General features: G+C 44.6%; 1 protein-coding gene across 1 annotated transcript in view; it reads left to right on the plus strand.

The window, feature by feature from the left end:
• Positions 1–1106: 1106 nt before the first annotated feature.
• EXOC4 (exocyst complex component 4) overlaps positions 1107–16622 on the plus strand; it is a gene marked incomplete at its 5' end in the record, with an annotated part of 32315 nt that continues 16799 nt past the window's right edge. The window contains one exon of the mRNA XM_008946538.1: positions 1107–1301. Coding sequence (XP_008944786.1) covers positions 1107–1301 — 195 coding nt within the window. The remainder of the gene's footprint in view (positions 1302–16622) is intronic.

The raw sequence follows: 16622 nt of genomic DNA on the forward strand, positions 1-16622 counted from the left end.
GAGAGTTCAGCCTGAGAAAAGGTTGGACCCGAGGTACTCATAACTTATCACAAAAACAAGAGTGGTGTGAAAGCAATGTGTGAAGCTGTGTTGCTGATTGCCTCCACATTTTAATATGTAGTATTGATTTGCATTATACAAGGAAACCTTTGGTTATCCTGACCTTACCAGAGGACCCTGGGAGAACCTGAAAGCAGGGAGTGGAGTCTGTGCATCTGAGCAGAGAGAACGGAGGAGAAAAACTCTTGATGTTTCCCAAATGTGGTAGGATTGTAGAGACTTTGACACTTAGAGATGACATGAAAATCATAGAAAAGTTTGGGTTGGATGGGGCCTTTCAAGGTCCAACCTTCTGTACTGAGCAGGGACATCCCCAACTAGAGCAGGTTGCTCAGAGCCCCGGCCAACCTCACCTGGAATGGTTCCAGGGATGGTGCCTTGACCACCTCTCTGGGTGATTTGGGCCAGAATCTCATCACCTTCAAAAAACAGACTGAACAGTAAACACCAAAGGTTTTCTCCAGGTGAAGTCATGGCCTTGATAAATAATGGAAATGCTGACTTGAAATGTATCTTGACTGCTTTTTGTTCTGATGAAACCTTGTATCTTAGTGAAAATGCTGCTGGAGGTAGTAGGAAGATGATTGTACTCCTAGATCATCACGTTTCCAGAAAGGGACACCAAACTTGAAGAAAGGAGGAGAGCTGCCAAAAGATTTAATAGGCAGATGGAAAATGTTTACAGCAGAAAAATTAGTAGTGGCTTGTTTGCTTTCACTGAAAATTGGATGCCTGCTGTATGCCAAAATACTGCATTGATTTTTGGAAAAAGTGTGAATAAGTCTTTGGTCGTGGTTAATAGGATCCTGTGGTTGTTCATGTTATGATACTTCAGTGAAATTTTCACTAGTGGTCCAAAACCTGTCCTGAAAACCATCACTCTGAGAGCAGCTCTGGTTTGTGGGACTGGCTGCGTCCCTTCAGCCAAAGGAGTAACCAGGAATTCTGAGGGATTTGAATTTGCTTTACAGTCTTGTGATGTCTTTGGAATCTGAGTTAGGAGCAGTTCCAGGGGACAGATCTAATTCATCCTTTGCTCCTTGCAGGTGAAGGAGAATCTGCTGTCCTGCAAGATGCTGCTGCACTGCAAGCGGGACGAGCTGCGCAAGCTCTGGATCGAGGGCATCGAGCACAAGCACGTCCTCAACCTGCTGGATGAGATTGAGAACATCAAGCAGGTCCCTCAGAAGCTGGAGCAGTGCATGGCCAGCAAGCGCTACCTCAACGCCACGGACATGCTGGTGAGATGTGGAACCTGCTGCTGGGCCATCTGCCTGGCTGGCTGATCAACTCTTTCCAAGCTTTTTTGTGGTGGGAGGACTATCCTACTTCTCTCCTGTTTCATCTCCCAGAGAGTATTCACAGCTTTGGTCATTATTGATGAGGGGAGATTGTCTTTCACTGTTTAGGTGTGTTTGCCTCTCATTGTCTTCCTTTAGATCTTTTACCAGGACTCTTCATCCTTTCTACTTCCTTCCAGCTCTTTTTTTTATCCTTTTTTCTTCCTCTCTTCCAGTGCTTTTCCTCTTCAGTTCCGACTATAAGCATACCTACCTAATCCAGTCTTGTGGTAGAAGTGGAAGTTGCCTTGACTTCATAGAATCATAGAATCCTTTAGGTTGGAAGGGACCTTCAAAATCATCAAGTCCAACCATTGAGCCATTAGAGCTCTAAAGTCCTCTGCTAAAACAGATCAGAATCTGTCTTCTCTAATAACAATCTTTTTCTTGTTTCTAAACTTAACAAGCACACTTCCTCACCAAGCTCCAGACCTTTCTTTCCTGGAACTGTCTTCTACCAGGAGTGGAAAATTTCAGAAGGGAGGTGATCCTTCCCCTCTGTTCAGTCCTGACATATGTGGAGTGCTAAGTCCAGTTCTGGGCTCTCCAGCACAAAAGAGAGATGGATTTAGTGGATTGAGTCCAGTGAAGAATCAGAAAGGTGGGTAAGGGGCAGGAGCAGCTCGTGTGTCAGGAGAGGCTGAGAGAGCTGGGACTGCTGCACTTGGAGAAGAGAAAGCTCAGGGATATGTTACCAGTGGTTAGGAATGTTGGATGGGAGGGTGGAAAGAAAATAGAGCCAGGTTCTTCTTATTGGTGCCCAGTGACAGAAGAGGTGAAGGACACAGACTGAAGCAGAGGAAATTTTCTGATAATAAGAAAATACCTTTTTTACTCTAAGGGTGGTTGAGCACTGGAGCAGGTTGCCCCTGGGGAGGTTGTGAAGTCTCCATCTGTGGGAAACTTTTGAAGCCAGCCTGGATGTGGTCCTGGGCAACTGGCTGTAGGTGATGTGCTTGGGCAGGGAGGTGGATTGAATGTTCTCTGGAGGTTTTTCCAACCTTAAGCAGGCTGTAATTCAAAATGAAGGCAAAAGAATGTCTGTTTATGTTCCTCATTGTGTTTGACAGGGAATACGTCTAAGGAAGTCTTTTGATTGCCTTCTTTCTGTGCTTTGTGTTTCTTAGCTGTGCCTCTTCACTTAAGTCATTATTAAAGGGAAGAAAGAGCTGAGAATCTTCTGGAATAAGCTGCCCAGAGGGGTGGTAGATGCCCCAGCCCTGGAACCATTCCAGGTCAGGTTGGATGTGGGTCTGAGCAACGTGCTCTAGTTGAGGCTGTCCCTGCTCCCTGCAGGGGGGTTGGACTAGACCTTGAAAGGGTCCTTCCCACCCAAACCATTCTGTCATTCTATGATCTTAGTGTTGTCACCTCATATGACTAGGGCCCAGACTCAAACTTTAATTTCCTTCTTTCTTTTATCTCATATTTTACAAAGTTGTATTTAAAGTAAAATACCTTGTTCCCTCTGACACATTTTGAGCTGTTTGATGCCAGTCTGCTCATCCCTGTCTCAGATGGCATGTGAAAAACCTATCTGGATTTTTGTTCTTGCTGTCACATCCTCTTGTCTGACTTCACTCTGCTGTCACCTTCTTGGTTCTTTCCTGTTCCTCATGTTCTGGTTTCATGCCACACCTGGTGTGATCATCTTTCTATAATCTAGCCACAATATTCCCTTTCTTAAAACCATTTTCCAAGAACCCTCTTAATCTTATGAACAATTCTCTCATACCTTTCCCACCATATTGTAAACCACCTGGGATGGGCAAGGTATCCACTTGTATTGTGTAATGTAGAGTGGGATTTTTATGGTACTTCATAAAATGTTATGTAGAACCTATTAGAATTCCTGAAAACACATCAGCAGTGCAATGATCTGAGGCAGCAGATGTGAGGAGAGCACTGTCAGGTTTTCTTAAAACTTCTGTCAGGTTTCTGGTATCAGAAATGGGAGTGTGGTGTTTGATATTTTCAATAATGAGAGGTAAGCAAGGTGTGAATTAAGGGTGTTAGTGAAGGGGGAAATCATGGTATTCAGAGTTAACATCAGTATCAGTTGAAATGTTGGTGCTTTTTTACTGATGGACTCACCAGTTCACTTGGTTTGGTGATTTGATTTATTTTCAGGTACTTTTTCAGAAAGAAATTAAAGAAAAATTAACTTCTTATATAGAATATAAGATAGGAAGTTTAACAAGAAAAATAATACACAGGATTTATCATAGAGTATGCTTTGGAAATGATTTTCATTATGTGTATTTGATCCTGTGTTGGTTTGCAATGTTGTGTGCAGGCTTTTTATACATACAGGTATATACTTACAGCCATATGTGTCTGTAGGGATCTTGCCTGAGGCTGAGATGGATCCAGTGTTAGACCTCACTGAAGTATGGATTCTATATCATACCAGGCTGGCTTTTGTTGTTGTTCTTATCCAGAAGAGAAATCTCTAAGAAATCAAATGATAATGATATAAACCACAGCTATTAGCTTGGGCTTTTTTAGTATACCAAGGAATGCAGAGAAGCTTCAAGTGAATGTGGAACCAGCTCTTTCAGCTGCTGGGTGACAGCTGCAAGTCTCATGTGAAGATGAAGTGTACCTGTAATAAAGAAACAAGGATTTACCTGCACTTGGAGCTTTTTCCTAGCCAAAAATCTCTGTAGGCTCCTTGGCTTTTGCCATCTTGTGTTAGCTCTGTGATGTGGTGATCTCTCACTGGCTGAGGGATAATTCCTTTCTCCTTTCAGACAATATGAATATTATGTAAAATAATGACTGAACTGTCAGGGACACAGTGTGTGTATAGATCTGTCCTTTTGTTCCATTCCTCAAGGTAAACAGATGCTCATGGCTTTGAAAAAGCCCAAAGTGATCTGACAAGGAGCTGGGATTCCTCCCATGGAAACTGGAGCAGTGATTAATATTGTTGCCTGTAGCCTTCTGATGCATGCAGTGGAAATTAGACCTTTGCAGTCGTGTTGGGTTGATGCAGAGGCTCTAATGGCATTAATTTCTGGCTGCTGCATTGCATTTTTTCTGCAGTCTGTTCTTTGTATTCCACTCACATTAATTGAAGTAATTTTGCCACTGAAGCGTGTTTCAAACCTCTGCATTTAAATTGAATTTTTAATTCCCTTATTGTTTGGAAAAGAAGGCTGAAGATGGCTTGTTACAGGTTTCATTATCACTCAGAACCCTCCAGCTGCTGGTTCTAATGTGCAATGACTGAGTAATGCTGGCAAGAATTGCTAATAAAGCAATGGCATCTTGTGACAACTGATGTTTCCTAAAGTTAACATTTTGAAGTGGCAGCTTGTTTCTGATGCCATATCCATGCAGAGTAGCACAGATGAGCTTCAGATATCATGTGTTCATGTTGCATGTTCCTCCAGCATCTTGATCATGTACATGCTGCTGAGCAGAGCCAGTGGGATCAGGGCTGCTGTTCTGGAACTCCTCCTTCCACAGCCTGGGTTAAAAGAGCCAAGTTCCAATCTGCTTGGAATTGGGGAGGTTTGGAGATATTGGGAGGGTCTGGAACAGGTAAAACTCCTGTTTTGAGGGAGTAAGTTACAGTTATTGTAAATTTCTGTCTACCCTTTTTTGAAGTCTGAGTTAGTTTTGTAAGGATCTGATCTTTCACACAGTTCATGGCTGAAAGTTGCATTCAATTTTATGTGCCAGCTGGAGGACATGTGCATGTATAGGTCTGTATTTTGTTTAAAATAAAACATAAGAAGGCTCAGGGGAGACCTGCTGGCTCTCCACAGCTCCCTGACAGGAGCCTGGAGCCAGGGGGGGGTCGGGCTCTGCTCCCAAGGAACAAGGGACAGGACAAGAGGAAACGGCCTCAAGTGGTTTGAGGCAAGGTTTAGGCTGGACCTGAGGAACAATCTCTTCCCCAAAGGTGTTGTCCAGGCCTGTGCCAGGCTGCCCAGGGCAGTGGTGAAGTCCCCATCCCTGGAGGGCTTTCCATGCCATGCAGGTGTGGTGCTGAGGGACATGGGGCAGTGGTGGGCTTGGCAGTGTCAGATCTGCAGTTGGACTTGATGGTCTTAAGGGTCTTTTCCAGCCTAAATGATTCTGTGGTCACCTGGCAGTATTGGGTTAAGTTGTACCCAATCTTACAGGTCTGTTCCAACCAAAATGATTCTGTGAGCAGGTGCTGAGAGGGGAATTCTGGTGCAGAAGGAGCTACCCCTGAGGGGCAGGAGGTTCTGCCCAGCAGTTGCTTCATTAACTCAATATCTTAGAGGTCTGTGGGGGTGACCTAATTGTTCTGGCTCTGCTGTTGACCCATGAGGTATCCAGGAGGTATCTCCCTAGGGAGAAATGATTTTTTTTCCAGTTGTTTAGATAATCTAAGAGATGAAATGCTAAAAAGCAGTTGGAGGAAGAAGTGTTGTTGAATTGCATAATTAAAGGTCATATCATACCACCATTAAATGAAAATTGCTCAGGCTACTTTGTTTGCATTTCCAGGCTTTTGTGTCTAGCTTTGCAATTTTAATGAGCTAATGGCACTTTGTCCAAGTAGAGAGAGTTTAAAACAAACAACTTTTAATTTCAATAGACCACAGAACTGTGTTTAAAGGGAGAGAATCAGAAAAGTGTTTCCAGCACAAATCCAAACCACAGCCCCATACTAGGAAGAAGATTGACTCTCCCTTAGTGACAACCAGCACAAGTTCCTCTGAACTTGATGTGTTAGTGCAGGAGTACAGCTCCTTTGGGGTGGGATTGTGTTGGGCAGTGAAACACCATGGAACTGCAGAAATGTATCCATGGGGCAGGAGGGAGGATAGCTGCTGTTTCCAGGTGGACTCTCTGGATGAGGATGACAAGAAGAGAAAATGAAGGAGGAAAGGAGGAGGTATGGAGGCCTCTGACTGGTCTTCACTTGAGGACACACTTGGTTGTGTTTCAGAGCTAGGAACTGAGGTGTGTTTTACTCATGAGCACATCCTTCTGTGCTCACATCCTTCTCTCAAGTAACAAGTGGGAGGACAAGAGAAACAATCTCAAGCTGCACGAGAGGAGGTGTAGGTTGGGCTTCAGGAACCATGTCTTCTGCAAAAGGGTCATCCAGGCCTGTGCCAGGCTGCCCAGGGCAGTGGTGGAGTCCCCACCCCTGGAGGGGTTTCCAAGCTGTGGAGATGTGGGGTGAGGGACATGGGGCAGTGGGGACCTGGCAGTGCTGGGGGAACAGTTGAAGTTGATCTTCAAGTGTTTTTCCAACTTAATTCTATGCGCACATCCTTCTGTGCTCACATCCTTCTCTCAAGTAACAAATAATGGGACAACAGAAACAACCTCAAGCTGCACGAGAGGAGATTTAGGTTGAGCTTCAGGAACCATGTCTTGCAAGCTGTGGAGATGTGCTGAGGGACATGGGGCAGTGGGGACCTGGCAGTGCTGGGGGAACAGTTGAAGTTGATCTTCAAGTGTTTTTCCAACTTAATTCTATGGCTGTGTGGTGATGTGTATTGAGTTAATTTGTTTGAAAACTTTACTCTGTTGTGAATTCCAGCCCTTACATCAGGAAACACCAGTCTAAGCTGGAGATGCTGACCAGCTCCTTTGTCTGCATGCCAAAGGATTTGACTAAAATGTTTGGTTTTTAGAACTGCAGGGCTTTGCAACACAACTGGGCTATTTGGTGGGTCAAAGATGGTTGAATAGTTGGAAATGTTGTGCCAAAATGCTCCTAAAGGTATGAGGGAGGCCAGGATAAGAGGTGGCAAAGGAGAAGGAAATAGAGGAGAGACCAAGCCCATGGGTAAAGATATTTTGGAGTACAGTGTATGAGAGAAAGGAACTTTGCTTGCTGTGGAGTTGGGAGTCAAACAATGAGCTTCAAATTCTGAGCTGTTTTCCCAGGAGCAAGGAGAGGATACTGCTGTGAGTGTGCCTGTGTGTGACCTCTTGCTCATCCCATAATGGATCTCTGACTCCATACAGTGTCTCCTGCTGTTCTCTGCACTTCACATTAATCCTCTATGAAGACCTAGAGTGATTAACACCTTCCCAGAAGACACTGGATCTTTGTAGCTATGGGGGCAGTTGAGAGTTTTAATTCTTGTCACTTGAATGTAGCTGCTACTGTGACTTCCCTCAGCATAGTTTGGGGTGTCTCCCAAAAGTATTGTGCAGGGAGCAGACTTCATAGACTGTAAATAGTCTGGAATAATGAAATAAAATAAAATAAAACAACCACACAGAGTGATGGGGGCTGGAAGGGACCTCTGGGGATCACCTCATCCACCCCCCTGCTCCAGCAGCTCACCCCCAGCAGGGTGCCCAGGGTCACAGCCAGGAGGGTTTGGGATCTCTCCAGAGCAGGAGACTCCACAGCCTCTCTGGGCAGCTGCTCCAGGCTCGGCCACCCTCCCCCCAAAGAAGTTTCTCCTCCTGCTCAGGTGGCACCTCCTGGGTTCCAGTTGGTGCCCGTTGCCCCTTGGCCTGTGGCTGGGCACCACTGAGCAGAGTCTGGCCCCAGCCTCTTGCCTTGGGGGGGCCCTTTAGCTCTTGCTCAGCACTGCTCAGATCCCCTCTGAGGCTTCTCTTCTGCAGCTCAGCAGCCCCAGGGCTCTCAGCCTGGCCTGGCACAGAGATGCTCCAGGCCCCAGGCTGAACACAGCCCTTGCCTTGCATTTCAGTTGCTGTTTGCCTTTTAGCTGGAACAATGAAAATCAATAAAACAGTTTTTTTTCATTTAGTTTTCTGCATTTCTTATTGCAGAGCTGGGATTCAGGTGCTGCTGTGGAGGAGTTTGCTATTTAGGAATTAATACAATAAGTGGAAATAAGACTTTTTTTTTGTTTGGGATTCTGTAGAAATGTTTTTATTACAAAGTTGAAAATTTGGCCCTGTTTGAAATTTTCTGCTGAATTACAAAAATAGTCTTATTTTCAACAGTGCTTCTTCCCTTGAAGTCTTTCCCCAGCTAATATTGTGTCTTGTCACTGCTGACCTTATTGATTACAAATGAAGCCTCTCAGAGAAGAGAATTGAGGAGCTGACACCTCCAGGGTGTTGTCTCCTTTCAGATGACCTCCTGAGGCGTGAGGGTTTGTGCTTCAGGGACCTGTTTAAATGACTGGCAAACCTGCTGGTTTCTGCTAGATGGAAGGTTTTGATTAGGATGAGGAAAAGCAGCTTTGTTTTTGGGGAAGCTGATGCATGCAGGAGGTGTTGCAGTGATTCCCACACCAGCGTGGACCTGGTGAGCTTTCTTCTCACTGCTGCTCATTCACTTAAAACACTGAAACTCACCCAGATGCTGGGATTTGTTCCTGTTATTTGTCTGCCTTGGAGGAGTGTTGTCAAGCTTCAGTAAGTCAGCTTGGACAAAAACTTCAAGTTCCTTGGATGAGAAGCATTGATGCTGCCTATTCTTACAACACTTTTTCATCTCTTGACTCATTTTTTTTCTCTTCAAATTCTGTTTTCTGATGTATTCTTTCTGAACTAAACTTGCTAGGCTAGATTTAAAGACATTAGAACATGCAGAGTTCCTTTCCCTTTGAAACCTCTTATCGTTTTTCCCTCGGTATACTTATCAATAACTTTATCTCAGCCTTTTCATCCTGTAATTTCTGTTCTCCAAGGCAGTTTATTGCATGAAAACTTCAGTGCCTAATCCTGCTTCATTTGCATTGACACGTGCCCGACCTCAGCCCCTCTGCTCTTGGTTAATGCACCACCAAGCATTGATACCTCTCTGGAGTATTATCCTCTGGCTGTTAGCTCTACTAATAACAACCATTCATTAGGCTGATCAAAGTTTATTAACTAAGAAAATACACAGTAATGAAGGTGGAGTGGAGGTGTCTGGCAGCTTTTTGTGGTGAAAGGAAGCTGCAGCTACTCCAGACACAGTCCTGAAGGAAAGGGAGAGGAATTTGTAGCTTCATGATCCCTGCTTTTGGGAATGGGTGTTTGTGGCCATGAAACTAAATCCTTCCTGGTTATAGTGAAGATACAATGATGAGAAATTCTTTCCTTAAGGCACTTGCTCCTGCCAGTTGATGATGATCCTGTACTGGGAGTGTTCCCTCAACAGCTGGAGAATTTTGTGGCTTAGTTTACATTTGCTGCCTTTTTAACTTGTGAACCAAGTTCCATTGCACAGCTTCAGGTTGGTATTTCTCCTGCTTTCTTGTTGTTGGTAATTTGTCTTATTAAGGTATGCTGTGGAATGGATTCTGTCAGATGTCCCCATTTTTATCACTTTGTCTTTGAATACAGTGGGATTTTTTCAGTTGTTACTGGTCTTTCTACGAATCTTTTTTATGACTCTGGACTCATAGAATCATTTGGGTTGGACAAGACCTTTAAGACCAAGTTCATCTGTTCCCCCAGCACTGCCAGGTCCCTACTGCCAACCCATGTCCCTCACCCCACATCTCCACGGCTTGGAAGCCCCTCCAGGGGTGGGGACTCCACCACTGCCCTGGGCAGCCTGGCACAGGCCTCCACAGCCCTCCAGGGCAAGAAATTGTTCCTCAGGGGCAACTGAAACCTCCCCTGGGGCAACTTGAGGCCCTTCCCTCTCGTCCTGTGCCTTGTCCCTTGGGAGCAGAGCCCGACCCCCCCCTGGCTCCAGGCTCCTGTCAGGAGCTGTGCAGAGCCAGAAGGTCTCCCCTGAGCCTCCTTTGCTCCAGGCTCAGCACCCCCAGCTCCCTCAGCTGCTCCTCCCCACACTTGGGCTCTAGACCCTTCCCCAGCAGCTCCGTTGCCCTTCTCTGCCCACGCTCCAGCCCCTCAAGGGCCTTCTTACACAGACAGAATTCTGTCCATAGCAAAGTATTGGAACAAACACCTGGAGGAATTGTTGAAGATGGAGACAATATGAAGATATGGGACAAAATAAAATCTAGATAAATCTGATTGCATTTTGAAAAACACAGCATTAAAGCTATTAAATGGTGGGTGAGAAGATGTGATAAATTAAGGTGTTAGTAAAGCAGCTGAAACCTTTGGGATGAATTTAACACAATGGATTTTTCCACTGAGGTGAAGTTTCCACAGAAGAACTGATTTCTGTCAGGTACTATTGGCATGATGCTGCCAAGTAACTTTCAGGATAGTTTGATAGAAGGAACATTGCCATGTAGACTTTGAGGAAGACTGAGGCTGAAGAGCTGGTGAGTGTGGACAGAGGCTGGCTGAGGAGGCAGCAGTGGTTCTTACCCTACAGTTCAAAATTACATTCTGTGAATTTATCAATTCTGTGATAAAATTAACTTGGTAAATTAATAGGTGAAGAACTAATTGAAAGGAGTTACACGTTCCTCTAATGGAGAGATGGGACAGAGGGGATGTGAAAGTTTTGAAATATCACCCTGAAGACAACAAGAGGATTAATTTGGGGAACTGCAGGCTTACATTGAAAGGAAAATCCTCATGTTTTACTTCCATGCATTAGGATTTAATAGAGATGCCTGTGCAAGGTGGGACCAGAGGTGGTCATAGGCCAGTAGTGTCTGATGCAGAGGAGGCTTTGAGGGGAGAGGGAGGACACAGCAAGTGATGTCCATCCTTTCCCAAAACACTGTCAGCTTCCAGCAGTTGGCAGTGTGCCGCTTGTGGTGGAAAAGCTGCTGTCTCTGGGTTGGATCATACCCAGTAGATGTCCCAGCCTTGAATTTGTCCCTTTTTTTTTTGTGCCAGTTGCAACTTTTGGCTTCAACACTGTCCTTTGGCAACGAGCTCTGTAGCTGGCCTGCCTGACAAGCTTGGGGTAGATGATAGTGAGTCTTTGATTTGCTTGTTCCATCCCATTACCCAGGAGCTCCTGAGGGTTTGAGGCACAGAGCTCTTGGAGCTGGTGGGGCAACATGTCTTATTTTGGGCCATTCTGTGATACCAGTAGACACTTTGACTTTCCCATTTCAGGAAAGTCATTTGACTGTACTGGTGTCGAAATTGCTGATCTTTTGTGTTAAAGTCCAAGTAAGCAGTTGGATAATCCTTTTTTTTGGTGTTTTTTAGCTGCTCTGTTCTTGAGCACTGCTTTTGGTTTCAGCACTTTATTGCTAGAAAGACATTGATGAATTGTGGTGAGTGGAAGAGGAAGTGAAATGATTGATGGGTGACAGGACTAAGCAAATTCCAAAGGATTAAATTTATGTAGCTGGAGTAAAAGACAGCAAAAGAGGACCATAATTTTTTGAATATTTTAAAAGTTTGTAGAGGAAAGCACTAAGTTAGGTTGGGTCATTGCCATTGAAACACTTCAGGAAAATAAAGGATGTTGGTGCTTTGTGCTAATGTGTTTGTCACAAGTCAGCTTTGATGTTTTTAGGAAGTTAGGAGCAGTAGCTTAATCAGCAAGAGATACAAAAACAACTTTTAAAACTGTAATTAAGGCAGGACTGTAGTGGTAGGGAAATGGCAGTGTCATCTAATAATAGACCTCCCTACCTGATAAGGGGGAAAAAAAGGTTAGACTGGATGGGATGATTAATTTAGGAAGCAAAATTGTGGAGTCTGGCTTGGTGGAATTTGATTCCTCTGGAAAATACCCTTCTGCTCTCTCAAGGCATTTAAGAAGAATTTTGGTGCTCCATAGTCCTTGGATTTGGTGCTGTACTGCTGGGCAGGGTGCCACACACCAGCTGGTTCTGCCTCTGTGTGGAACATCATGTTGGTGATTGGGCTGGTGGGGATCTCAAGGTAAGGTGCCATGTTTAAGAGAAAAACCCTACAAACTAAGTAACCCTTTTCTTTAGTTCCTTACATACATTTTCAGTGTCCTTCCCCCATCAGATGAACTTACCCAGACTGCTTAGCTCAGGAGGAGCTGGTTTCTTGCAACCTGAGCACTTTTTTTTTGTGTGTGTAGCTCAAAATCTTTCAAACTAATCTCTCAAACTTCTCCCCCTTCTTGCTTTGCTCATCTCTATGTGTCTCCTCCTTTCTCCATTGTTTGGTCAGCACATCCTTTTCTCTCAAGAATTGGGGGTGACCTCAGCTATTTCCAGAGCACTGCTGAGGAGTCCTCTTCTTCAGCCCTCAGCCTTTCAGAGCTTTTTGTTTCCTTTTAGCTTATTAATTCTTACAAGACTGTTTAAAGTTGAACAAAATTAGTGGCAGTTTCTTCCATCATCTTAATATCCAGGTTGTTAGTCAGTGCTCAGCACTCTTCATCATCAGTGTTTTACAGCTGCTCATCCTCACATCCTTGTCTCCTGTTCCTAATTTTGAGGAAGAGGAGGCAGCAACAGGTGGGAGCAGCTCTTTGGTCTGGGTGTTTTGCAGAGTTTCCATGCTTTCTAGCTGAAGACCTCCTGCTTTAGGACCATCTGGTCTTTAATTTCAGGGTCATCTGAGCCAGCTCAGGTTCTCTGGTTTGGCACCAGTTCACACTATGCTGTACACTGGCCAGTTTGGGTTTAAGTGCAGCTTAGGTGCAACTTTTCCATGTGTCCCATTGTTGGATGCCCCACCCTGGAAAGCAATAACTTTACAGCTTCATCTTGATTCACCTTGCAACCAAAAAACTGAACAAATCCCCAGGTGAAATACAGGCTTTCTTGCTCAAGCTTATGTCAAACTTATCACCAAGAACTACAAGTGCAATTAAAGCAGGCTTAATCAGTTCCTGATTGTTTCCAGCAGTGGAGACTCAAAAGGCTTCTGCTTTTGGGACATTAGCACCTTCCACAAGGCTCATGAAGGGACAGGAACATCTGTCCCATGAGGAGAAGCTGAGGGAGCTGGGGCTGCTCAGCCTGGAGGAGATTGGAGGGCTCATATCAACATGTATATAAATACCTGGAGGGAAGGTATGAAGAAGATTTGGGCTTTTAGTGGTGCCCAGTGCTGGGACCAGAGGCCATAGGCACAAGCTGACACACAGGAGGTTCCCTCTGAACCTCAGGAAACACTTGTTTGCTGAGAGGGTGACTGAGCACTGGCACAGGTTGCCCAGGGAGGTGGTGGAATCTCCATCCTTGGAGATACTCAGAAGACATCTGGGCATGGTCCTGGGTTGTGGGTGGCCCTGCCTGAGTGGGCAGGTTGGACCTGATGACTTCCAGAGGTCCCTTCTAAATTCAACTATCCTGTGATACTGTGAGTTTCTCCATCTTCCATGGAAAATAAGGGAATTTTGCAGGCAAACCAGCCTTGACTTTGGGAACTCTTGCTTAATTTATTGCTAGTTACAGAATTCTGATTGGTGAGCTGGATTTTGAGATGGGGAAAACCCTCCAAAAAAATACACTTAAGCAAATGTGTTTTCTCCCTCCTCTCCAGTTGCAGCTTAAGTCCAACACCTTTGCTCTCCCCTCTTCCCAACTTATTTTTTCCATGGCTTACACTCAATCTGCCAGAGTTCCTCTGATGAGAAGATGGAACTTCTCCACCTCCATGAGATGGAAGATGCTCAAAGTCAGTGCATCTGCTGGAGTTTTTCTGCTACTCTGCTTCCTCCTGGTTTCCCCTGCAGCTCTTTGGCTGCCCAGGGTTTTCCTTTGCCACACTTCCTTCAGTTTGGCAGTCTTGGTGTGGGTCACTCTCAAACCTCCCCTCTGAGGGTGTCTGTGATCCAGCATGGATCACCCAAATTCCCCAGTCCCCTCAAAGTGACCACCCATGTGATCAGGGCTGCCATGTGCCACCCCAAACCAAACTCCATCATCCTTATGAGTCCCTTCCAGCTTGAGATACTCTGTGATTCTGTGACCTACTGGAAAATACCTTGTCGTGTGAAATTCAGCATCCCTGAGCTACATCTGCAGTGTTAGAAGGTTGGAGGAGCAGTTCTCTGATGCATCATCAGCTTCTAGATGTATCCTGTGTTAAATTCTTTGACTAGAGACCATCCTCTGCAGGTTTTCTGCCTTCCTGCCTGGCGTGAAGTCCCAGCAGCTGCTGTGTCAGTACCTTCCTCTTCCTGAAGCCAACTTTCCAGGTGAGATCCTTCTCAGGCAAGCCAGGTGCAAATGGAATTCAGGGAACTGCTTGTTTAGATCTGGCTAGGCACATTTAAGCCATTTTTTTTAGTCATTTTCCTTTCCTGTACATTTTGAAAGCAAGTTCCTTGTAAAAGCAATAGATCAATTCTCCTCCTTTTAAATGTCAGTGTTGTCTTTATTCATCCAGCCAGGCAGCTGAAGGCTTCTAGTTTGCTGCTATTTGCTGTTTTATTCAGAATGTTCAGCTGCTTTTCCTTTTCTCATACTGCATTTCTATATGACTTGACTTTTATTTTCAAGTTGTGACCTACCACATTGTTTTCTCCTAACCTTTCTCAGTTGTTTGTTCATGTTTTCCTGTCTGTTGTTGTCTGAACTCAGAGCAGGTTGCTGTCCCAGCTGGAAAGCATTTGGGTTTCTAGTTTAAACAACCATTATTCTATATTTTTGCCCTGAAGAAGCACCTTATTGAGGGCTTTCATTTTATCTCCACTCAAACTTCCAGGTTTGTTGAGATCTGGAATTAAAAAAAACCCTTTTTCCTTTTCACATCTCTTTTACAATGCTTTTTGGAAAACTAAAATGCTGTTGAAGAGTCTTTGAAGGGAATGTGTGGGTTAAACTGCAAGCAGATTGGAAAACTTTGGCTGGAGTCAGGGAAGAAAGAATTTTAACAAATATCTTGCTAGCACTTCTAGTTTCTTGTAAAATGCTAAATTAAAACCATCCAAATTGGGTGTTATGATAGGGAAATGTTTAGCCACAGTTTCTTGTTAAGGCAATTAAGCCCTGCTATAAACTGACTGTGACCTTTAAACAAGCTGCAGAATGGTTCTGGTGCCATGGTTATTTTCTATAAACTGGCAATTTTTAGCTCACACAAAGCAGAGCTCTTTTTTCAGGCTTATTTCATTGATCCTTATGTTCTACATGGTCACGACTTATTGTAGGTAATAAGCACAACAATAAGTAGATACAGATAAGGAGATTTTAACCTCAGAAATAATTATCAGATTACCTAAGACAAATTCTGCTGTAATCCAGGACAATATTTTCATTATCCTTTGGCTAAACAGAGTTATTTGTGTTTATTTAAATGTGGCTTTCAGTGGGAGAGAGATTTTCAGAGTTGGGAAAAAAAAAAGACAGAAAGAAGGTGAGGATGGGGATTACTTACCATTACTTTTGGTCTTATCTGCTCGTGGTAAATCACTTTCTTAAAGAAAAATAAGATGTTTGTTAATTCACCTTCCAGCTGTTATCCCTTGCTGTAGTTTCTCTGGGCACCCCAGCCCCTGCCTAAAGAAAAACATTGGAGAACTCCTACCTGTCATTATTTTTGTGTCCAGGTACACAGTCACAATCCCTTCATCTACCCCCAACCTCCCACTTCCAGAAAAAGAAATAAAATCACTTATTTCCATTTAGCTAAACCAGGTAAGAAAGAGGCTTGAAGGACCCTTGGCTGCTCTTTCTGGACCCTTGAACTACTCATAGCTCTCTTCTGTACATCTAATTTTCAGGTTTTCTGCAAAAGGCTGCTGTTCCATTATTGATCTTAACCAGAGTCTTACAGTGATAATTCTTCTCCTCTGTATCCAGTTGTATATCTGCTGGTCCTTTTGTTAGTGTGAATAGCACACAGTAGGCAACAGGAGCATTCAAAAGCAGGTAACTACTTGGCAAATCTGGTCTAAGTGAGGGGAGAGAAGAAAGAGGGAGAAAATCTAATTACATGTGAGAGCATTGCATGTTTTCTAGTACTTTTACTCTTCATTATCCAGCACACTTAACACAGTGAGGATAAGGAGCAAAAAGCAGGGGGGGTGTATTAATGGCACCCTTGGTTCCATGTATGTGAAAGTTGCCAGTGAGAGTGGAAAGGTTTTCTTCCCTCATGGACCTCACTGGATAACAGTGTTGTGTGGAATCACAACACATCCCATCACTTCATGGATCTGTGGAATGGTTTGGGTGGGAAGGGACCTTTCCAGGCCATCCAGTCCAACCCTCTGCAGTGAGCAGGGACAGCCCCAACTAGAGCAGGTTGCTCAGAGCCCCGGCCAACCTCCCCTGGGATGGTGCCAGGGATGGGGCAGTGACCACCTCTCTGGGCAGCCTGGGACTGGGGTCACCACCCTCAGGGTCAGGAAACAAAAAATCTTTTCTTTCTAGTCTAAATCTCCCTCTTTCAGTTTCACACCATCCCCCTTGTCCTGTCCCAACAGCCCCTGCTCCAAAGTCCCCCCCAGGTTTCTGGCAGGCCCCTGGCAGCCCCCAGCAGGTCTCC

Source organism: Merops nubicus, unplaced genomic scaffold (assembly GCF_000691845.1).
Source record: "Merops nubicus isolate BGI_N331 unplaced genomic scaffold, ASM69184v1 scaffold18298, whole genome shotgun sequence".
Classification (NCBI taxonomy): domain Eukaryota; kingdom Metazoa; phylum Chordata; class Aves; order Coraciiformes; family Meropidae; genus Merops; species Merops nubicus.